The 24,056-nt window shown below is 43.9% G+C and overlaps 1 protein-coding gene across 2 annotated transcripts in view; it reads left to right on the top strand.

Moving 5' to 3' along the window:
* Nucleotides 1–532: 532 nt before the first annotated feature.
* The window catches only part of CTTNBP2 (cortactin binding protein 2), a 218,321-nt gene continuing 194,797 nt past the window's right edge, over nt 533–24,056 (top strand). Inside the window, exon 1 of one of the 2 annotated variants that reach the window (XM_073573356.1) lies at nt 533–646. In XM_073573356.1, the coding sequence (XP_073429457.1) occupies nt 539–646 (108 nt within the window). In that variant the 5' untranslated portion in view covers nt 533–538. The other variant, XM_073573355.1, reaches the window with a different exon arrangement.

The following is a 24,056-nucleotide window of genomic DNA, read 5'->3' as shown; positions in this document are numbered from 1 at the left end:
AGGCCTCATGGACATACTGAGTATTTTGTGTTTTTTACCTCAGTATTTGTGAGGCCTCGTGCACACGTTGTGTATTTGCTGTGTTTTTTACCTCAGTATTTAACCCCTTCCCGCTCCTTGACGCACCGTATGTGTCCTGAAAACTAGTGACTTCCCGACCTTGTCACGTGACCGAGGGGCCCACAGAGTCTGAACAGCCCGGGGCCCTTAATCCACCCCTGGGTACCACACCTCAGGAGGAGGTGCAGTACCTCTGTGGCGACCAAGCCTCAGGGGCGCCTCATTATTCCATAGAAAACATCTGTTCTTCCAAGGGGGGGCACACGTGAAACAGATGTCAAGAATCAGGTGGGGGTTTAGGGACCCGGCAATATGGGTCCTTTATACAGAATTCTGTCCATACATACACATATATACTGGCATTATCCTTGGCTGGCTTCCCTCAGGATCCAGCAAACAGCACTACAGTGCTGCCATGTTCCCCCCCACCCATGCTATGCCAGTCACACAAAGCTGAAGGCTTGTAATTACAGGTAGTATGTACAGCATGGAGGTGGCAGGCAGAGAGGGGTCACTAGTGCAGTGTGTGCTGGATTTCCTCAGTCCTGCAGGTCCACACACAGTTAACAGCCATGGCAGGCAGCAGGTAGGGGAGGAGCGGGCAGGCTGTGGTAATGGTATGCTGCTTGTGGGGGCCGTCCTCCACTTCTCCTCTCCACGGCTCTATTCACGCTCAGTCTATTACAGCACGAAGATGGCGACAGTCGGAGAGAGCGAGGAGCAGTCGTTCTCAAGTGACCATGGGGAGGCGGACAATGTAAGGGGGCTGTGGGGAGTGCAGGGGAGGAATGGTCGGCAGGGCTGCTGGATAATGCACGGCAATACGGTGTGTGTACTGCATCCTGGCAGGGCAGTACAGCAGGCTGGCAGTGCCAGTGTCTGTGTGTGGTACATGGTGGCAGTGCAGTGTGTGGTGCAGGCTAGCAGGGCCATACATGGTGGCAGTCTGTGGCACATGACATGGTGGAGTGCAGTGTGTGGTCCAGGTTGGCAGTGCAGTGTGTGGTGCAGGCTAGCAGGGCCATACATGGTGGCAGTCTGTGGCACATGACATGGTGGAGTGCAGTGTGTGGTCCAGGTTGGCAGTGCAGTGTGTGGTGCAGGCTAGCAGGGCCATACATGGTGGCAGTCTGTGGCACATGACATGGTGGAGTGCAGTGTGTGGTACATGGTGGCAGTGTCTGGTCCAGGTTGGCAGTGCAGTGTGTGGTACAGGCAAGCAGGGCCATACATGGTGGCAGTGTGTGGTCCAGGCTGACGGAGCAGTGTGTGGTACAGGCTGGCAGCGCAGTGTGTGGTGCTCTCAGTGCAGTGTGTGGTACAGACTGGCGGTGCAGTGTGTGGTGCTCTCAGTGCAGTGTGTGGTCCAGGCTGGTGGCGCAGTGTTGTCTAGTCCAGGCTGGCGGCGCAGTTTGTGGTACAGGTTGGCAGTGCAGTGTGTGGTGCTCTCAGTGCAGTGTGTGGTCCAGGCTGGCGGCGCAGTGTATGGTGGCAGTGCAGTGTGTGGTCCAGGCTGGCGGCGCAGTGTAGTCTGGTCCAGGTTGGCAGTGCAGTGTGTGGTCCAGGCTGGCGGCGCAGTGTATGGTGGCAGTGCAGTGTGTTGTCCAGGCTGGTGGCGCAGTGTTGTCTAGTCCAGGCTGGCGGCGCAGTTTGTGGTACAGGTTGGCAGTGCAGTGTGTGGTGCTCTCAGTGCAGTGTGTGGTCCAGGCTGGCGGCGCAGTGTATGGTGGCAGTGCAGTGTGTGGTCCAGGCTGGCGGCGCAGTGTAGTCTGGTCCAGGTTGGCAGTGCAGTGTGTGGTCCAGGCTGGCGGCGCAGTGTATGGTGGCAGTGCAGTGTGTTGTCCAGGCTGGCGGCGCAGTGTAGTCTGGTCCAGGCTGGCGGCGCAGTTTGTGGTACAGGTTGGCAGTGCAGTGTGTGGTGCTCTCAGTGCAGTGTGTGGTACAGGCTGGCGGCGCAGTGTGTGGTGCTGGCAGTGCAGTGTGTGGTATATGGTGGCGGCGCAGTGTGTGGTCCAGGCTGGCGGCGCAGTGTGTGGTCCAGGCTGGCAGTGCAGGCATTATTCGCTGTCATGTCCATCCAGCTGTGTTGGATAAACACAAGCTCTGTCCATGACCGCAGTGACCACTGATGTCCTGAGCTCCAGTGCAGGGGTCAGAGCCATTTGTGCCCCTCTAGCAGTGCTGCCAGGGACTGGGGACAGATATTCTCCATTCCTATGAGGTTATAAGCTGTGTATCTAATAGATAAATGCACATGTAGTTGTGCTGACTGTCATTCTATAGATCTGCAGATAAGCCTACAGTTCTCTAATCAACAGATGCTGCATATGACAAACCGAGTTCTGCTTCATCTGTTGTAGATTGTTCCTGTCGTGACTTGTATTGTTTAAGATTACTGTATTTGTATTTATTATGTATACTCCCATCACATGTAAAGCGCCAGGGAATAAATGGCACTATAATAATAAATATTAATTAATAGAAATTATTATTATTATTGTGTAGTAGTAGTGCGGGAACGGAGGTCAATAAATGGCGTGCTGCTGGAGTCTAAATAGTGGACATGTGCCTGGGACTGGAGCTCTGCCCTGCCACTAGGCTGGCTATGGCATCTCTTGTATCAGAGATACTGTAGCTGTCAGCGCTACACTACTGACATGAGACACCACTGGGACATTGCCTGCATTCATGTCACCAAGAATCCTGCTCTTGTTCTAGCCTGAAACAGAAGGGCTTCAGTGTCTGCATGCAGATAGCAGTGACCTAGATGAAGATCGCTTATTTGACTTATGAGCCTTCCCTGCCGGCATCGTATCTGCACAAAGTCATCTATCTATCTATCCGTTGCTATCCATCTGTGCGGCCATAGTGCACAGCTCCGTTTTGTACATTACAGTATACTGTGAGCTGAGTAAATAGCCATTTCCTAATACCAGCTAATGACAGCATTCCTCTCCAAGCCAGAGGGATCCAATAATCAATGTGTGGGGTTGCAGGTCTGTTTGCCTCGGTGCGGATCTGCAGGAACCATCAGCAGAATACATATTCCTGCAACCTGTTCTCTTTGTACACTGCTGACACAGCCTTGTCTTACACATTCTGCACATGTTTTGCTCTATCCTTTTGTGTATTTTTTTTTAGCCCAAGCCTTATTCTGCTTTGTGTAGAGAAATCTGCAATTGCATGGCATGTGTCTTGTAGAAATATTGCCTTGAAAAATACATCGTAACACATATATTTGTTTACTGTATGGAAAAACATTGTTTCTAGAAGAAAACAGATGAACACACACGAAGACACTTGAGGCATAGATTTCTCCCACAGAAGCCTATGAGTACACCACGTAATACATTTTTCTATGTATCCTTCTTATCCAGTAAATATGGTGTGACCTCAGCTGTGAGCTTCCAACTGTACATCTAGTGATTCTTGTAGTATCATTATATCAGGATACTGACCTTTCTGCAGATCTCTATTATAACCTTCAGGGTATGTTTTCTTACGGGGGATTGGCCTGAAATCCTCAGCAGTGTAACAAATGCAGTTTTCTGGCCACACTGCAGTAGATAATATCCACATTGTAAGGTTATGTTAGGCTATAGCGTGCAGATAAACAGGACAAGCTGTATATCGGAAAGTTCCTAATATTTCTTTAAACCTGCATGCTATTGTGTTAAACCTCATTCGTATTCACTGTTCTGTACCTTATATTGTATGTTTTCTCTCTGGCGATCCAAACTACTGTCTAGATTGAGAGTTTGGTTCGGAAAGAACCCTCTATGTATTGCATCTTGGCCAACGATCTATGAAATCTGTTGCCCCCATATGTAATGCGTACACTAAATTGTAAGAACGTCATCCCACATCTCTTCATCAGAACCAAATCCAGATTAGAGGTAGGAGTACATGAAACGTGTAGCGGCCATCCTGATTTCTAGAAAGTGTTTCTCCCTGTATGTGTAGTTCTTACATGGCATCAGGGACACTCGGCTTTCCTGTTTGGGGGCTATAGCAATAATGATTAGTAGCAATTGTATTGGGCATCATATTCTAGTTGCTGTGTTTTGTTCTTACACTTAACCCATGTGAACACTTAGTGCATATTCCCTACTGGTCGATATCCCAGTTCTGCAGTAAACATGTAAGGCCTCATTTATCAGACCTGTCTAAGAAATCGTGTCTTGTTACCCATAGACACCAGTATTCAGCCTTCATTTTCATCAACGAAAAGCCAACATTTAGACGTCTTTCTTATGTCTCTGTGATTTTGCAAATCTACTCAAAGGAAACCTGTCATGTTGTAGAATCTGTGGACAGTATGTTATAGAAAAGGAGAAGCTGAGGAGAATGTTATTCAGGTGTGCTGTAATAGAATCAGTATACAGTAACTTGTACTTGATTCATTGACATCCCTGGTGTTTGTATGTATGAGTCCAGTGGGTGGTCAATCACTAGTGACAGCTATCTCTACATGTACAGGCCTACAAGGACAACTGCAATCACTAGTAGGAGCGCCCACTTGACTCATACAGTGGGTACGGAAAGCGTTCAGACCCCTTTGAATTTTTCACTCTTTGTTTCATTGCAGCCATTTGGTAAATTCAAAAAAGTTTATTTTTCTCATTAATGTACACTCTGCACCCCATCTTGACTGAAAGAAAACAAAAATGTAGAAATTTTTGCAAATTTATTAAAAAAAAGAAAAACTGAAATATCACATGGTCATAAGTAATCAGACCCTTTGCTCAGTTTTGAATAGAAGCACCCTTTTGAGCTTGTACAGCCATGAGTCTTCTTGGGAATGATGCAACAAGTTTTTCACACCTGGATTTCGGGATCCGCTGCCATTATTCCTTGCAGATCCTCTCCAGTTCCCTCAGGTTGGATGGTAAACGTTGGTGGACAGCCATTTTCAGGTTTCTCCAGAGATGCTCAATTGGGTTGAGGTCAGGACTCTGGCTGGGCCAGTCAAGAATGGTCACAAAGTTGTTCTGAAGCCACCCCTATGTTATTTTAGCTGTGGGCTTAGGGTCATTGTCTTGTTGGAAGGTGAACCCTAAGCCAAATCTGAGGTTCAGAGCACTCTGGAAGAGGCTTTCATCCAGGATATCTCTGTACTTGGCCGCAGTCATGTTTCCTTCAATTGCAACCAGCCGTCCAGTCCCTGCAGCTGAAAAACACCCCCATAGCATGATGCTGCCACCACCATGTTTCACTGTTGGGATTGTATTGGGCAGATGATGAGCAGTGCCTGGTTTTCTCCACACGTACCGCTTAGAATTGTCACCAAAAAGTTCTATCTTCGTCTCATCAGACCAGAGAATCTTATTTCTCATAGTCTGGGAGTCCTTCATGTGTTTTTTAGAAAACTCTATGCGGGCTTTCATATGTCTGGCACTGAGGAGAGGCTTCCGTCGGGCCACTCTGCCATAATAGCCCGATTGTTGGAGAACTGCAGTGATAGTTGACTTTGTGGAACTTTCTCGCATCTCCCTACTGCATCTGTGGTGCTCAGCCACAGTGATCTTGGGGTTCTTCTTTTCCTCTCTCACCAAGAGAGAAAAAAAAAACTTTCTTGAATTTACCAAATGGCTGCAATAAAACAAAGAGTGAAAAATTTAAAGGGGTCTGAATACTTTCTGTACCCACTGTATTTATACAGATAGCCAGGATTTCAATGAATAAAATTAGTTTTACTGAATCTTTTATCCCAAAAAATGTATATCCGTTTCTCCTGCTGTATGTCATCCTGTATACAGATTTGATACCATTTTCAACATGACAGGTTCCCTTTAAGGTCGGTAAAATCCCTGGAGATGGTTCTCCAGACAAGGAGTAGGATCACTGGGGAAGCATCTTACAGCAGCAGAAGCCACTGGTGAGTTCTTATTTTCCCTGCAGTGTTGCAGATGCAAAGCATTGATTGAAATTAATACAAGTCTGGTCCAAGAGAGGAAATGCTGCCTGTTGGCAGCTTCTTGCTCTAGCTAATGAAGTCCTTTTATTTGCTGTGACAGTTGTGATTCCATCAATTCAGACAACACGAAAAAAAAAAAAGGTCCCTCTGCCAATGAGCTGTGGCAGTAACCTATGTAGGGATCCTACATTACGCTCAGTGAAGTCTATATAAAAAGCCAAGTGTTGAATCAATATGTAGCTTAGAGACTGCATTCTTTTCTGTATCGGTTGCTTCTGCCATTCCAGCTGAACTCAGGGAGTCGTCTTCTCGAAATGCGTAGTTCTTGTACCTCATCTGCTATGAAAGCTGTGAGTCATGCACATACTGGATTCCAAAATTTCTGAGCTGTGGCCACTGTCATACAGTTTCAGCTTTTTTTCTTGCTTTGTAAAGCCTGATGCCATAAAAATCTCATAAAGTGTACAACATTATAATGCTCTTCAGTTCACTGGTATACCGTTGACAATGTCACCTGTAGACTACCATTGGGGAAAAAAAAGCAAGTACCACGTTGTGTTTATTTTGTGGAACCCTTCTTATTCAGCGCAATGACATCTTCACGCCACTTGTGTGGGTACACTGAAATCTCATAAGATGGAGGCATATAACGGTCTGTGGCTTAGTAGAATGATAGCAATAGAGTAGTGAGCTTTTTCTTTCTGCTCTAACACGTGATCACGTGATCAGACTGTATTGGTGTCATGCTGACGCCGACACAGTTCAATGTGGCAGTCGTAGAAGATCTTGCGCTCTGGGCAAAAAGTTTGGAGCTGGAGACCCAGATTTTTACTAACGATGTCCCTGGTTCACAATGTGGGCTGAAACATTGCCACAGTGGGATATTAAAGGTAACCTGTCACAAGGTTTGGCTGATATGAGATACGGCCACCACCTTTCAGGGCTGATATACAGCATTTTATAATGCTGTATATCTGCTCCCAACCCGACCTGCAAGACAAGAAAGGGAGCTTTTATTATGCTCTCCTGTGGTGCTGTCCCGTTCATGGGGTGTTGCTGGGCCTGGTCCAGTGCCTCCCTTCTTCTTGGGATGTCTTCCTTCTTGCCGGGGAGAACGTGTTGATGGCGTAGGGACGCATCATCCACACGAAATAGGAAGGAGGACAGAATCGCAAGAAGAAGGAAGGCTCCGGATCAAGACCAGCGACACCCACGGACCGGACCACCCAGCAGGTAAGTATATTAAAAGTTATTTTTCTTCTCTCAGGGGTCGGGTTGAGGGCAGATCTACAGCATTAGGCTGGGATCACACTTGCGAGAAACTCGCACGTGTCTCGCACCTCAATAGCCGGCACTGCCGAAGGCACTCGGGACCGGAATGCCTGTATTTCTATGCAGCCGCACACTCAGGTTCCGAGTGCCTTCGGCAGTGCCGGGTATTGAGGTGCGAGACTCATGCGAGTTTCTCGCAAGTGTGATCCCGGCCTTATAGAATGCTGCAGATAAGCCCTGAAAGGTGGTGGTCGTATCTCATATCGGCCAAACCAGGTGACAGGTTCCCTTTAAACTTTCTTATTCTTCATATCTTTTGGTGTGCAGCCTCCAATTGGATTTTGTACCTACCGACCTATCTATATAATCTATCATATGGACACGTCTCCTTTCTTTATACAGTAAGTCTTCCAGGCAGTACAAAGTGAAACTTATTAGATGTGTCTTTTTATAATTCGCAAAATATGCACAAAGTGCATTAAGTTGACTTATGGTTTTTTTTTTTTTCAATAAAGTGAGGGAAAAAAAAGAAAGTCGGACAGCACTAGGTTGGCATCCCAGTTCTGTCCGATATTTTTCCCTGACCCGTAGACTTGCACTGCTAATTTTGATCTGACACTTGGATCAATACCAGACACGTCTCCCTCACAGACTTATGAACAGCCCCCCACTATTTTCGGTACGGGTGCTATTAGAGAACCCAGAGAGCACTATTACACAAAAAACTGATATATGAATGACCCCTATTCACAGTTCATTCAACCATGTACCCGTGAAGTAAAATGTAGCATGCAGACAGACCTGTATGAAATGACAAGACTTTTGTTGTGCGTTTCATCAATAGGTTGGAGAATAATATTTGGATTTGGGAATGTAATAACCAGTTGTTCCTGTTTCTCATTGAATTAGCTTAGTAAATATCTTAAGCAGACATATCCATTGCAGTATTGATGTGATTGTTGGCTGCTATATAGAGAATACTCCCACAGACTTGCTTACGTAATGAATTTCCCCTATTAGGCTACCGGACTAGTGTAGGAGTTTCAGTGAGATCAGATCCTTGATGACCTTTCCAGGGTGGCCATTCCGGAGCGCAGAACAGACATGTAATGGAGACCTTTGGGTGTACAGTTTCATGCTGGAAGAGGGGAATTACTACATGAATAATTGGGCATTATGTCCATATTGTGTGGTGGGGGTGGGTCTGAGAGAATTGGTATGCTCTAGCTGTCTGCTTCCTGAATCCTAATGTGTTGCGAGGCAACATGTTTATTGTAGATGGTTACCTTGAAATGGCTTGCTGACACTGCTGGGCAACCTGTCATTGTTACAAAATCATTTTCTTACTATTACTTAAGACTACTGCATAAGAAGATTGTATGATATGTCATATAAAACTGTAAGAAACATTAGTGCGCAGCTATACAGTGCATGGAGGTCCCTATATTTATTGCCAAAAAGAAGATTCAGGCTAATTACCGAACAACCCCTTCTTCTATCAGCCAGATGTTGACTTTGGTCCTGCGTTAAAATCAGTCTGACCAAGGTCAACATCTGTGCAGAGTTTTTGTTTTCTCCATGTCTATATGGGTTAATATCCATTCTCCAAAAAATTATACGGATAGGTTAATTGGCATTCAGTAAAATTAGCTCTAGTATGAAGTCGTGCAGATGACCTTTTCTCGATCCTAGTGCGATCCGACAAAACATTGGATGGCACAATGTTATTCTATGGGGCCGTGCACGTTTGATTTTTTTTTTATTATTCCCTCGGCCTGAGTCTGTACAAAGGAAAACATTGCAGGATACGCCATTTACATCCGTAAATAAAATCATGCTCTCCTATGCAAGTTAATAGGTCCTTCAAAAAAAGTTGTATAGGGGACCCACCTGTAGGATTAGTGTGCACCGTGGCTCGGCCCCCAGAAGCTATTAAAAGAATGTTGTTGTTTTTTTCTGAAGTGCTGCAGTGTTTCAGGGTCAAACATATATGGCTGTGGTTGTACAGCCAGAGCCTGATATATGTTGCCCATAGTTTGGACAGCATGTTTCACTAGTCAGGTTCCTTTTAAGCAACAGAAAATAAATGATTAAAGGGGTTGTCCTCTACCAGGACAACCACTTCTTAATCCAAATGTTTGGCCCCCATAAAATAATAAAGCCTATACTTGCCTCCAGTGCCAGTGCTGTTCCAGTGGTGTGGTGTCGGCACTCGCTGCCCTAGGGCTTCAGTGCGGTTGTTGTGACAAGTAAAACGAGCGCTCAATCGGTGTTGGTGTCACTATCCCCACCTTCGGACAAATCGAGCATGAAGAGGAAGGCCGGGCTGCAGCTGTATTCGGACTGCCTCTTGCTGCTCAATTCGACAGGAGACGAGGACAGTGACACTGGCACTGATTGGGCACTGGCGTCACGTGTCACAACCACCGCACAGGAACCCTGGGAGACAGAGTGACTACACTACAGGAACAGCGCCAGCATAGGGGGGGTGAGTATAGGCTTTATTATTTTTTGGGGGCCAAGCGAAGGGTATGATAAAAAGTTGTCCAAGTAGTGGAAAACTTCTTTTAAAAGGAATAGGAAAGCAGAAAAATCTTTCGTTTGGAAAATAATTGGATTCTTTAATCTGACGAGAGTTTAATACCAAAAATACAGTGGTGTGTAAATGCTCTCATTTCCCATTTGACTTCATACATTTAGTTCAGTGTTTTATCTATTGTGCATATACAGTATATACAGTGCCTACAAGTAGTATTCAACCCCCTGCAGATTTAGCAGGTTTGATAAGATGCAAATAAGTTAGAGCCTTCAAACTTCACACAAGAGCAGGATTTATTAACAGGTGCATAAATCTTACAAACCAAAAAGTTATGTTGCTCAGTTAAATTTTAATAAATTTTAAACATACAAGTGTGGGTCAATTATTATTCAACCCCTAGGTTTAATATTTTGTGGAATAACCCTTGTTTGCAATTACAGCTAATAATCGTCTTTTATAAGACCTGATCAGGCCGGCACAGGTCTCTGGAGTTATCTTGACCCACTCCTCCATGCAGATCTTCTCCAAGTTAGCTAGGTTCTTTGGGTGTCTCATGTGGACTTTAATCTTGAGCTCCTTCCACAAGTTTTCAATTGGGTTAAGGTCAGGAGACTGACTAGGCCACTCCAACACCTTGATTTTTTTGCCTCTTGAACCAGGCCTTGGTTTTCTTGGCTGTGTGCTTTGGGTCGTTGTCTTGTTGGAAGATGAAATGACAACCCATCTTAAGATCCTTGATGGAGGAGCGGAGGTTCTTGGCCAAAATCTCCAGGTAGGCCGTGCTATCCATCTTCCCATGGATGGGGACCAGATGGCCAGGCCCCTTGGCTGAGAAACAGCCCCACAGCATGATGCTGCCACCACCATGCTTGACTGTAGGGATCCAGTCTCCAAACGTCACGTGTGTGGTTGGCACCAAAGATCTCGATCTTGGTCTCATCAGACCAGAGAACCTTGAACCAGTCTGTCTCAGAGTCCTCCAAGTGATCATGAGCAAACTGTAGACGAGCCTTGACATGACGCTTTGAAAGTAAAGGTACCTTACGGGCTCGTCTGGAACGGAGACCATTGCGGTGGAGTACGTTACTTATGGTATTGACTGAAACCAATGTCCCCACTGCCATGAGATCTTCCCGGAGCTCCTTCCTTGTTGTCCTTGGGTTAGCCTTGACTCTTCGGACAAGCCTGGCCTCGGCACGGGAGGAAACTTTCAAAGGCTGTCCAGGCCGTGGAAGGCTAACAGTAGTTCCATAAGCCTTCCACTTCCGGATGATGCTCCCAACAGTGGAGACAGGTAGGCCCAACTCCTTGGAAAGGGTTTTGTACCCCTTGCCAGCCTTGTGACCCTCCACGATCTTGTCTCTGATGGCCTTGGAATGCTCCTTTGTCTTTCCCATGTTGACCATGTATGAGTGCTGTTCACAAGTTTGGGGAGGGTCTTAAATAGTCAGAAAATGCTGGAAAAAGAGATAATTAATCCAAACATGTGAAGCTCATTGTTCTTTGTGCCTGAAATACTTCTTAATACTTTAGGGGAACCAAACAGAATTCTGGTGGTTTGAGGAGTTGAATAATAAATGACCCTCTGAATAAACTTTTCACAATTTTAAAAAAAATTAAACAAAGAAATAACATTTTTTTTTGCTGCAGTGCATTTCACACTTCCAGGCTGATCTACAGTCCAAATGTCACAATGCCAAGTTAATTCCGAATGTGTAAACCTGCTAAATCTGCAGGGGGTTGAATACTACTTGTAGGCACTGTATGTATTATGACATTATCTGATTAGTCCTCTGTGCCAATGGAAGACTCATTAACTATGGCTTTTGGATCAAGCGAGCTCTGAGCATGGCCGACTATATTAAATGTACACCTAGGCATATGTATTTGTAAGGACAACTACAGTGGCGTGTAAAGTGTTGGCACCCCTGGTCAAAACTACTTTTTTTGTGGAAGCCCACAAAGCAGGAGAAAGCTAGGAGAAGATACCAAAGCGTTTTCAAGTTGCCCTTTCCTCAGTTCGATAGTTATCGTATTTATCGGACCATAAGACGCATGTAGGTTTTAGAGGAGAAAATTAGGAAAAAAAAATTGAAGCAAAAAATGTTGTCAATTCTGTACTTGATATACAGTATATGGTCTCCTCATCCCTATCCTGATGTGCATGAACCCCTCATCCCTATCCTGGTAGGATTGGTCCCCCTCATCCCTATCCTGGCAGGAATGATCGCCCTTATCCCTATCCTAGTCTGCATGGTCCCATCCCTATCCTGGTATGCAGGGCCCCCATCTCGTCCTAGTATGCAGGGTCCCAATCCCTATCCTGATATGCATGTCCCAATCCCTATCCTGGTATGTAGGGCCCCCATCTTGTCCTAGTATGCATGGCCCCATCCCTATCCTGGTATGTAGGGCCCCCATCTCATCCTATTATGCATGCCCCATCCTTATCCTCGTATGCAGGGCCCCCATCTCGTCCTAGTATGCATGGCCCCCATCCTTATCCTGGTATGCAGGGCCCCATCCCTATTCTGGTATGATTGGCCCCCTTCCCGGTCCTGGCATGCATGGCCCCATCCTTATGATTGGCCCCCACCCCCATCCTGGTATGTATGGCCCCATCAGAAAACATTTAAAAAACAAGCAAAAAACAAACGTTTTACTTACCTTCCTGGCGCTCCCTCGCAGCATCTTGATCCGATGCCAGCAGCTGCTTTATGCTTGTAAGCAGCGCATGGCAAGAACGTCATGTGCTGCTGCTTGCAAGCCGAAAGGCAGCTACTGGAATACTCAGTGCTCTGCACGTCAGGACTGTGTGCACGCAGAGCAGGGAATATTCATTGCTCTTCAGTAGCGCGCACAGTTTCAGTTGGAGCCTTCCAGCTGCCGGGCTGTCACGTGTGCCCCTACTTGAGAAATTAATATTCACCTCTTTGGGCGTGGAGAGAGGTAGTTCATGTACATCAAATTGCTGAACAGTTCTTGGTGTAAAGATGGCTCCAGAATGCAAATCGCCAGGGCAAGCTATATACAGACTCTTGAGTAAAACATTTATTAGGCTACTTTCAGACTTCAGATTTTTAAATCCAGCGAGCTGCGGCGAAAAGTTGTCAAAGCTGATCTGTTAGAAGCCTCAGCCCGCTGGATCACCTGTTGAGGCCGGAGACGGTGCAGGAGAGGGAGAGGGCGAGAGAGTCTTCGGGCATGCGCAGTGGAAAAAAGCGGTCTGGCGCTGTCAAAAAAACGTTGCAGGGAACGTTTTTTGCAGACGCCGGACAGGCATTTTTTGCCGTATCCGGCAAAAGCCGGACATGCTGCATGGCCATCAGGCGCAATGCGGCGATAATGCTAGTCTATGGGGGAAAAGCCGGATCCGGTGGCAACCGGCGCCGGATCCGGCTTTTACATTTTTCGCCGCATCGCGCCTGATGCTTAAAAACTGAAGTCTGAAAGTAGCCTTATTCAGTTTATATCTGATTTGTCCAGAATTGCATAAGATTTACAAAAAATATATATCATGTCTAAAACTGTGCAATTTGTTTGCTGCTGAATTTGTGACATTTATCCTTGTACTGCAAAAACTGCTTAGGGCTTATTTAGACGTCCATGTTTCACATACGTGGAAATCACAGATAGAACATGTATCGAGCACATACCCATTATGGTCTGGGGCTGTTCACATGTCCATGGCTTTGCTAATTGTCCATGTAAAACCATGCAGACATTTTTTTTTTATCACCATCACGTAAAAGAGGAAAAGTACCAATACAAGTCTAGGATCCTTGAAAATCACAGACAGCACATGGATGGCATCAATGTACAATCCATATGATGATACAGTTTCAGATGAACCAGATTTATTAACGAGAACGTGTCTTTTAAGAAACTAGACACACTTTTCTTGAACTACCTTTTCCAGTTCGTTGATGTACATAAAAAAAAACTATTTGTATTAAATGTGGGACATAGGTGAGGTATTTCCATTGAAGATGTGGCTGGCATATTCACAAGAAGTGAAATAAAAATGTTACATATTAGGGTTCTGCACCCATTTAGAACCTACAGTCATCTGTAAATGTAAAACGATGCTCTACTCATGAGTATGCTTTCATTTCTAAATGACTTCTAATGTGTTAGAAGTTACTTGTAGACATTCACTTGGGTTGTTTTCTTTAGACTACGTTCCCACCATGAGCTTTTGTTGAGTTTTTGATGTTGCAGAATTTCTGCCCCCTTTCTGCACCTATTGATTAAATGAGGTTACTTACATTTTTTATTGCATTTATGTTTTTGTCGTGTTTTTGATGCTGTTTTTTTTTTTCTTGTTTGCCAGCCATGCTCCTGAACTGAGATATCTGGCTTGTATCTTATCTATATTTTATTTATACCATTCTTATTTAAGCAAATTAAGGTAAGGTGAGCCAGTCGCCTCCAAAAAGTCTTAGTAGATAGTGTTAATCTACAGGTAAATAGTGTTTTAACCATGTATTCTTGCATATGGCTATAAGGAAAAGATTAAAGGGAACCAGTCATGTGTGGTAACGCTATTAACCTGCAGATATAGAGTCAAATTGTAGGTTAATAGCGTTATGAAGGTGTCCAGCCGCAGTGCTGACAGCAAGGCTACTGGGAGAAAATGAACTTTTAAATCACCTCTGCACTTTAGATCTGGCTGTCGAGTGCCGCTGCTGACTGCAGCCATATCAGGCATGCCTGCATGACTGAAAGCCGGGGAGAAATTAAGTTCATTTTCTCACTGGTGCCGCACTTTCAGTGCAGTGGGACATTCATAATGCTATTAACACCATATCTGCAGGTTAATAGTGTTATCAGACCTGACAGGTTCCCTTTAAGTTTTATTCTCCCTGTAGCGGCTCACTTCCAGGCATTGGGGTGGTGCAGGGAGCTATCCTCACCACTCACCACACAGTGAGTGTGCTGTTATCATGCCCCTTGCATTTTGAGTGATGGTTGCTCTGCAGTGTCTGTACAGCATGTATGCAGATTAGGCTCTCACTGTAGGTGCAAGCGTAATGATAACAGCCCATTCACCATGTAGCTAGTGTTGACTGTTATATCACCCTGCACTGCTTTGATAACTGGAAGGCTGCAGGAAGAATAAAATGTAATTTTCTGCCCATAGCTCCGCTTCCAGTAAGGGTGCAGTCAGACAGACTGCCGTATTAATAGCACGAGGATCGCATCGCAATCCTCAGACTGGTCGGCGCCTCTTCTGACCTGAGCAAAACAGCATGTATTTCTATGCAGCTGTCACACTCAGCAGAGCCGACGGCCAGTCCGAGGATTGCAATGCGATCCTCGCACAAGTAACACGGCAGTCTGACTGCACCCTTACACAGTAAAACATGTTTCCAATGCTACTTACCTGTAGACTAAAGGCCCTTTTACATTTAGCGATGCACCAGCGATCCAACCAGCGATCCGACCCGGTCAGGATCGCTGGTGCATCGCTAAATGATCGCTAGTGAGCTTTCATACAGAAAGATCTCACAGCGATGCAGCAGCGACGCAGCGCACGATACTTACCATTCACACACAGCGATCCTGCGTCCTCCCGCCCGCCTCCAGCGTCGCTCGTCGTCACAGCAGGAAGTCTCAGCAGGAAGCGCCCGACGAGAAATGGAGCCGGACATTCTCGCGCGATCAGCGATGGACAGCGGGGGAGCCGGTCGCTGGTAAGTATCACACATAGCGATATCGCTAGCAATATCGCTATAACGTCACAAAACCAGTGACGTTTTAGCGATATTGCTAGCGATATCGCTTAGTGTAAAACCCCCTTAACACTATATATGCAGGTAAATACAGTGCCTACAACTAGTATTCAACCCCCTGCAGATTTAGCAGGTTTGATAAGATGCAAATAAGTTAGAGTCTGCAAACTTCAAACAAAAGCAGGATTTATTAACAGATGCATAAATCTTACAAACCAACAAGTTATGTTGCTCAGTTAAATTTTAATAAATTTTCAACATAAAAGTGTGGGTCAATTATTATTCAACCCCTAGGTTTAATATTTTGTGGAATAACCCTTGTTTGCAATTACAGCTAATAATCGTCTTTTATAAGACCTGATCAGGCCGGCACAGGTCTCTGGAGTTATCTTGGCCCACTCCTCCATGCAGATCTTCTCCAAGTTATCTAGGTTCTTTGGGTGTCTCATGTGGACTTTAATCTTGAGCTCCTTCCACAAGTTTTCAATTGGGTTAAGGTCAGGAGACTGACTAGGCCACTGCAACACCTTGATTTTTTCCCTCTGGAACCAGGCCTTGGTTTTCTTGGCTGTGTGCTTTGGGTCATTGTCTTGTTGGAAGATGAAATGACGACCCATCTTAAGATCCATGATGGAGGTGCGGAGGTTCTTGGCCAAAATCTCCAGGTAGGCCGTGCTATCCATCTTCCCATGGATGCGGACAAGATGGCCAGGCCCCTTGGCTGAGAAACAGCCCCACAGCATGATGCTGCCACCACCATGCTTGACTGTAGGGATGGTATTCTTGGGGTCGTATGCCATCCAGTCTCCAAACGTCACGTGTGTGGTTGGCACCAAAGATCTCGATCTTGGTCTCATCAGACCAGAGAACCTTGAACCAGTCTGTCTCAGAGTCCTCCAAGTGATCATGAGCAAACTGTAGACGAGCCTTGACATGACGCTTTGAAAGTAAAGGTGCCTTACGGGCTCGTCTGGAACGGAGACCATTGCGGTGGAGTACGTTACTTATGGTATTGACTGAAACCAATGTCCCCACTGCCATGAGATCTTCCCGGAGCTCCTTCCTTGTTGTCCTTGGGTTAGCCTTGACTCTTCGGACAAGCCTGGCCTCGGCACGGGTGGAATCTTTCAAAGGCTGTCCAGGCCGTGGAAGGCTAACAGTAGTTCCATAAGCCTTCCACTTCCGGATGATGCTCCCAACAGTGGAGACAGGTAGGCCCAACTCCTTGGAAAGGGTTTTGTACCCCTTGCCAGCCTTGTGACCCTCCACGATCTTGTCTCTAATGGCCTTGGAATGCACCTTTGTCTTTCCCATGTTGACCAAGTATGAGTGCTGTTCTCAAGTTTGGGGAGGGTCTTAATTAGTCAGAAAAGGCTGGAAAAAGAGATAATTAATCCAAACATGTGAAGCTCATTGTTCTTTGTGCCTGAAATACTTCTTAATACTTTAGGGGAACCAAACAGAATTCTTGTGGTTTGAGGGGTTGAATAATAAATGACCCTCTGAATAAACTTTTCACAATTTAAAAAAAAAAAAAGAAATAACATTCTTTTTTGCTGCAGTGCATTTCACACTTCCAGGCTGATCTACAGTCCAAATGTCACAATGCCAAGTTAATTCCGAATGTGTAAACCTGCTAAATCTGCAGGGGGTTGAATACTACTTGTAGGCACTGTAGCATTTTGGCGGTTACAAGCTTAACTCTTAGAATTCAATGGTTATGCTTCAGGAACTTCCATAAAACTGTCAAGTTCTTTGTAACCTAATCACTGCTCCTATAGTTAGAAGCACTCATGACATAAATATTGGTCAAACAGCCAACATTTATTTCTTCCCCCATGTGCACGCCTATCTTCGGACAAATGTACATGTTTTTTTTTTAACTTTCTTCAGAGGCTTCTTCCCACCATTAATGAGTTCAGGCATCTTGCACCTTGATATAAGTAATCTGTAATTTTTCTTTTTCATCCTCCAAATTTTCGTTTTCGAAAAAATATCAAATGTATCATCTCTTGTCGAAGCAGAGATTTATAAGGAATGATAGAAGCTTGTAATTAATTACTAAAGGCACTGAGGCCTCTACAACTACACAAATGCTAGGCGTGAGTGTCTCTTCTTTCCTTTGTTTTTTTATGGATGCTTCTACTTGTTTCAGCGCTGAGTGTTAGGCTAAGTTCACACGTAGCGGAACTCTCGTGGAAATTACCGCAAGAGTTCCGGAATTCCATTCCGCGGGAAAATCGCATTTTAAATTCCAGCGATTTTCCCGCGGAAAAACTAGCATTTTGCAAACGTAATTAGCTTGCAAAATGCTAGCGTTTTCCAAGCAATCTGTAGCATCGCTTGGAGAACTGATTGACAGGTTGGTCATACTCGTCAAACATAGTGTTTGACAAGTGTGACCAACTTTTTACTACTGAGGCCGCCTATGCAGCATCAGTAGTAAAAGATAAAATGTAAAAAAAATAATAAAAAAAAATAAAAAATGGTGTTATTCTTACCTTCCTACGTCCCGCGTAGCCTTCCCGCCTCTCTCCACGCTGCCGTTCCCAGTAATCTTTTGCGAAAATGCCCGCGATGACGTACGTTCTCGCGGGATCGCGACGTCTCGTGGTTATTCGCGATGACGTCGCGCAAATGACCACGAGACTTCGCGATCCCGCGAGAATGGACGTCATCGCGGGCATTTTCGCAAAGGATTACTGGGAACGGGAGCGTGGAGAGAGGCGGGAAGGCTGCGCGGGACGTCGGAAGGTGAGAATAACAATATTTTTTATTTTAAATTCTATTTTTTACAGGGATATGGTAACCAAAGCCCGGAGGACAGTCTCCTCTCCTCCGGACCTTGGGTACCATCCGCAATTGTTCTGCTTACTTTTCGAATGGTGTGCACAGCCACATGCGGAAAGTAAGCAGAACAATGCATTCCTATGGGCGCGGGATCGCCGCGATTACGCAAAATTAATGAGCATGCTGCGTTTTTTTACCGCGAAGCGATTCCGCCGCGGTAAAAACCACAGCATTAGCACAGCATTACGGAATCCTATAGGAATGCATGGGATGCTTATTTTTCGAGGCAAAATCGCGCGGTTAAAACCGCCGAGGAAACGCGAAAAAAACGCCACGTGTGAACTCAGCCTTAGTGGTTGCTGACGTCTAGCGCCATTTCTTTTCTCAGTGTCTTCAGGTTATTAGCAATACAAAGTGTGGAATTAATTGAACCAGTAAAATACCTACCAGGCCACCCAAGGACATGAGTACGTGACAGAGACATGGGGTTCATGGGGCATGTTAACTGTATGACACCACACTGAACCCTAGAATCATCAGGCTGTGCAGTACGTTGAGCCACAGACTGTTTACAATGCTTGGTTATTTCATGATTCACAATATTTCTTTTTTTATACAATTATTATTGTGGGGAAATCCAAATGACTACGTTCTCTTTATTTCCTGTAACAATACACTTTCCGTACAGTCATTCTAGTCTCATCGTCAGGTGACCCCTATCCCGAGCCAGGGAAGAAAACAATGGAAAGGAACAGTCATTTCCCTGCACCTTGCATTTTCCATGGCCCTCCATTACAGTATCTGTACATTATCAAACATTTTTACATTTCTCTGCAGCCCAGTAATATGACTGTCTGACTGCAAGATGCCTGGGAGAGAAAACGACTGTTCTTTCAAGCAGAAGCATAGGGAGTATTTATTTTTCTATATTTCTGCAGACCATTGTATACTTACTCTGATCCCTGTCAAATATTAATGAAGCGCTGTTTGGATTATGTATCTTTAAGACTGGATCACTACAGCGTCATGTCTCCATTGACGTGTCAGAAAGGTTGGCGCTTGCAATTTTTTGGGAACGCAGCCAATATTTGAATATATACAGAACGTGCAGTTGTAGGGCTTGGTTTGTAGCAGGAACGCGTGCTATGCTGTGAATAATTGTAATGAATGTGCTGGAATGTCAATATTTAAACATGGGGTTATATTGGTCTTATAAGCATAAGGGAAAGTCAATAAGCTGCTTCCATGATGTACTACTGTTGGCCTTACAGATGTAACATTTTCCCTTTTTTTCATACTGTTTGCTTTGGATTTAGGCACAGTGTAGCATTTCTTGTCCATCACTCTTTTTTTTATAATCTGTGATTTTAATAATCATACATTATTTAGTTTTTCTATTAAACAGATGCTTGAAAATATTGCTTTGGCAAATACATTGTAAATAAAATGCCTCTTCATTTTGGGATCTGAAGCAATGAATATTTGGTTGCCTACCTTATATTGTACCTGTACTGTATCGCCTCCTGTTGACTGCATTATAGCAATCCACAGAGTACACAAAGACACACAAATGCTAATCATCGATATAATGATCATTAAAGGGAATCTGTTGGTAAGATCATCCTTCCTAGCCCGTATATATGGGCATGTAGGTCACAGGAAGCTGAATAAAATGATGCCTTGATATCTGCGATCCAATGTCTTATTTTACAGAAATCCACATTTTTCTTAATATGTAAATGAGCCAATAAGCACATATATCGGTCAGGGAGATCTATGGGTCGGTCATAATCTCCCTGAGAATATGCGTCTAGAACTTCTTTTAATTTAAAGGGGCAGTTACCAGTGCGAGACATATAAACCAAGAGAACAGACTGTCACTCATTACATGCTCACACTGGTAACTTTACCTTTCATATATAATAATCTCTGGAGGCAGATTCTCATGTAGATCAGTCTGCATAGTCCTGAAAAGCTCATTTACATGTAAAAGAAACCCCATGGATTTCTCTGGAATAAGACATCAGATTGCTGCAGATTTCAAGATAACATTTTATTAGGCTTCCTATGACCTTCATGCCCATATAGACGGCTTAGGAGGGATGATCCTACTGATAGATCCCCTCTAAATTATGTCTATAGCAATGCAATAATTGGTTTCTTCATTGCTTCCACTTGTGATCACCTGCTTCAAAGTAACAATAAGGTGGCACCATGGAAAGGTTTATATCTCCCGATCTTCCCTCAGCTCGTCATACGGTATCGGCAGAGACCCTGAATCCAAGGTTGGACATGTCAGATGATGGAAAAGAACAATAGTGGCGACAATGAGAATAATTTTCCACATGGAAACTTGTTACCATTGTCTCTCTAAGTAAATGGCAGTCAAGCATCCTGATTTAGATTTCCGATTGCGTTCTCGCACTATTTTCACCCAGCTTCAACAAAGTGGGTAGGACGGGGTGTGGCAATCATCCAGCTGTCAAATTCATGACGAGCAACGATGTTCTTCAGGCAACAAATCTTATTCTAGTCCTAGATTGGAGTAAGATTTGTGGTGAAATGCACACTGAGGCTTCTTCAGGAGTCAAAAGCGTCTCATCCTCCTCAAGACCACCATTTTTTCCACCAGACTTGATGAATCTTAGGCTTTTGTATGACTCCAGTATCGTTAGCAATTATTGTCCTACAGTCATGCAACTTGTAGGTGGCATTATTAGCCCATCTCTATTGCCTTAAAATGGACCTGTCATCAGGCAAAAAGTGGCCTTATTTAATTCCCGCCGCTCCCCTGAGTGCCATGTGGTATTAAAGATATAGAGAGAGAAAAAGTACAACTACCGCAAAAATGTTCTTTTAGAAAAATTTAAGTGAAAATATTATTAAAAACATTTATTTAAATGCTCTAAAAACTGGACTTTAGTTAGACTTTTGTTTTTCTCTTCATGTTTACTTACCTGAAACCTAAGCCAGATTTTGGCCGTGCACCTCACCCCTTGTGGATCATTGTCTGCACTGGTGAGCTGATGTGAACTTGTTTTTTTTTTTTTTTTTCTTTTACTAACCTAGAGATATGGACTTTTTGATTTAGTGCTAATTTTTGTGGTCTTTACAAAGAAGCATAGCTCACAGAATAATAGCTCATGCCCATGGAGAATTCTGCCAGCCATGCCTCCTTGTAAACGCAATGAAAATTAGCACTTAATAAAAAGGTCCTCATGTCTGGAGCCGTATAGCAAACAATCTGGTTGAATCTCCAGTCAACGGAGTTCACGAATCTGGTGGTCTGCATCAGCCTCTTTACCTTTCTGCAGTGGTCTTGTGTCGTAGACTTCAAGCATCACCTCTGTGATTTCAGAGATTGTCTCCAGCAGTCATGTGTGATCACTGCAAGTAAATACACAGAGACTCTCAGGGAGAACCATAGCTGCAACACTGGAGCCAAAAGGAATTTGATAGTTTTGATTATTTTTTTTTTTTTTTTGCATTTATTGACTTTTTAGTGAATTTTTTGTTGCCCCTGGAAAACTCCTTTAACCCCTTCACTACCAAGGGTGGTTTGCACGTTAACTACCGGGCCAATTTTTACAATTCTGACCACTGTCCCTTTATGAGGTAATAACTCTGAAACGCTTCTATGGATCCCGGTGATTCTGACATTGTTTTCTCGTGACATATTGTACTTCATGTTAGTGGTAAAATTTCATTCATATAACTTGCGTTTATTTGTGAGAAAAACGGAAATTTGGCGAAAATTTTGAAAATTCCGCAATTTTCCAACTTTGAATTTTTATGCCCTTAAATCACAGAGATATGGCACACAAAAAAGTTAATAAGTAACATTTGCCACATGTTTACTTTACATCAGCACAATTTTGGAACCAAAATTTTTATTTGTTAGTAAGATATAAGGGTTAAAAGTTGACCAGCGATCTCTCATTTTTGCAACACCATTTTATTTTTACGGACCACATCACATTTGAAGCCACTTTGAGGGGTCTATATGATAGAAAGTACCCAAAAGTGACACCATTCTAAAAACTGCACCCCTTAAGGTGCTTAAAACCACATTCAAGGAGTTTATTAACCCTTCAGGTGCGTCACAGGAATTTTTTGAATATTTAAAAAAAATTAACATTTAACTTTTTTTCCCCAAAAAAATTACTTCAGGTTCAATTTTTTTTATTTTACCAAGTGTAACAGGAGAAATTGGACTGCAAAAATTATTGTGCAATTTGTCCTGAGCACGCTGATACCTGATATGTGGGGGGGGAACCACTGTTTCGGCGCATGGCAGAGCTCAGAAGGGAAGGAGCGCCGTTTGACTTTTTCAATGCAAAATTGGCTGGAATTCTGATCGGACGCCATGTCGCGTTTGGAGAGCCCCTGATGTACCTAAACAGTGGAAACCCCCCACAAGTGACCCCATTTTTGAAACTAGACCCCCTAAGGAACTTATCTAGATATGTGGTGAGAACTTTGAACTCACAAGGGCTTCACAGAAGTTTATAACGCCCAGGCGTGAAAATAACAAAAAATTTTTTTTCCACAAAAATGATATTTTTGCCCCAAAATTTTTATTTTCCTAAGGGTAACAGGAGAAATAGGACCCCAAAAGTAGTTTTGCAAATTGTCCTGAGTAGGCTGATACCCCATATGAGGGGGTAAAACACTGTTTGGGTGCATGGCAGAGCTTGGAAGGGAAGGAGCACCATTTGACTTTTTCAACGCAGAATTGGCTGGAATTGAGATCAGACGCCATGTTGCGTTTGGAGAGCACCTGATGTGCGCAAATAGTGGAAACCCCCAATTCTAACCCTAGCCCTAACCCTAGCCCTAGCCCTAACCCTAATGGGAAAATGGAAATAAATACATTTTTTTAATTTTATTATTTTTCCCTAACTAAGGGGGTGATAACGGGGGGTTTGATTTACTATTTATGGCGGTTTTTATGTTTGGCAGCTGTCGCACGCTAAAAGACGCTTTTTATTGTAAAAATAGTTTTTGCACCACATATTGAGAGCTATAATTTTTCCATATTTTGACCCACCGAGTCATGTGAGGTCTTATTTTTTGCGGGACGAGTTGACGCTTTTATTGGTATCATGTTTGGGCATGTGACATTTTTTGATCGCTTTTTATTTCGTTTTTTGGGACGCAGAATGAACAAAAACCAGCGTTTCATGAATTTCCTTTGGGTGGTGCGTTTACGCCGTTCCGGGTGCGGTAAAATTTATAAGGCAGTTTTATTCTTCGGGTCAGTACAGTTACAGCGATACTTCATTCAGGTCTTTTTTTTATGTTTTGGCGCTTTTATGCAATGTAAACAATTTTATATAAAAAATAATTATTTTTGCATCACTTTATTCTGCGAGCTATAACTTTTTTATTTTTTCGCTGATGATGCTGTATGGCGGCTCGTTTTTTGCGGGACAAGATGACATTTTCAGCGGTACCATGGATATATATATGCGTCTTTTTGATCGCGCGTTATTGCACTTTTTCTTCGGCGGTAGGATAATAAATCATTATTTTTTGCTTCGTTTTTTATTTTTATTTTTTAAGGGGTTCGCTTAAGGGGTTAACTATTGGGACAGTTTCATAGGGCGGGTCGTTACGGAAGCGGCGATACCAAATATGTGTACTTTTATTGTGTTTTTTTTTTTTTTTTTTTTTTTATTTCCAAAAAATGAATTTTTTGGGGAATATTTTTTTTTTTTTTTTATTTATTTAGCGATTTTTT

Source organism: Dendrobates tinctorius, unplaced genomic scaffold (assembly GCF_039654945.1).
Source record: "Dendrobates tinctorius isolate UK_male_01 unplaced genomic scaffold, ASM3965494v1 ptg000035l, whole genome shotgun sequence".
NCBI lineage: Eukaryota > Metazoa > Chordata > Amphibia > Anura > Dendrobatidae > Dendrobates > Dendrobates tinctorius.
Note: the sequence above shows the minus strand (reverse complement) of the source record. Positions and strands in the feature narration are given on the sequence as shown.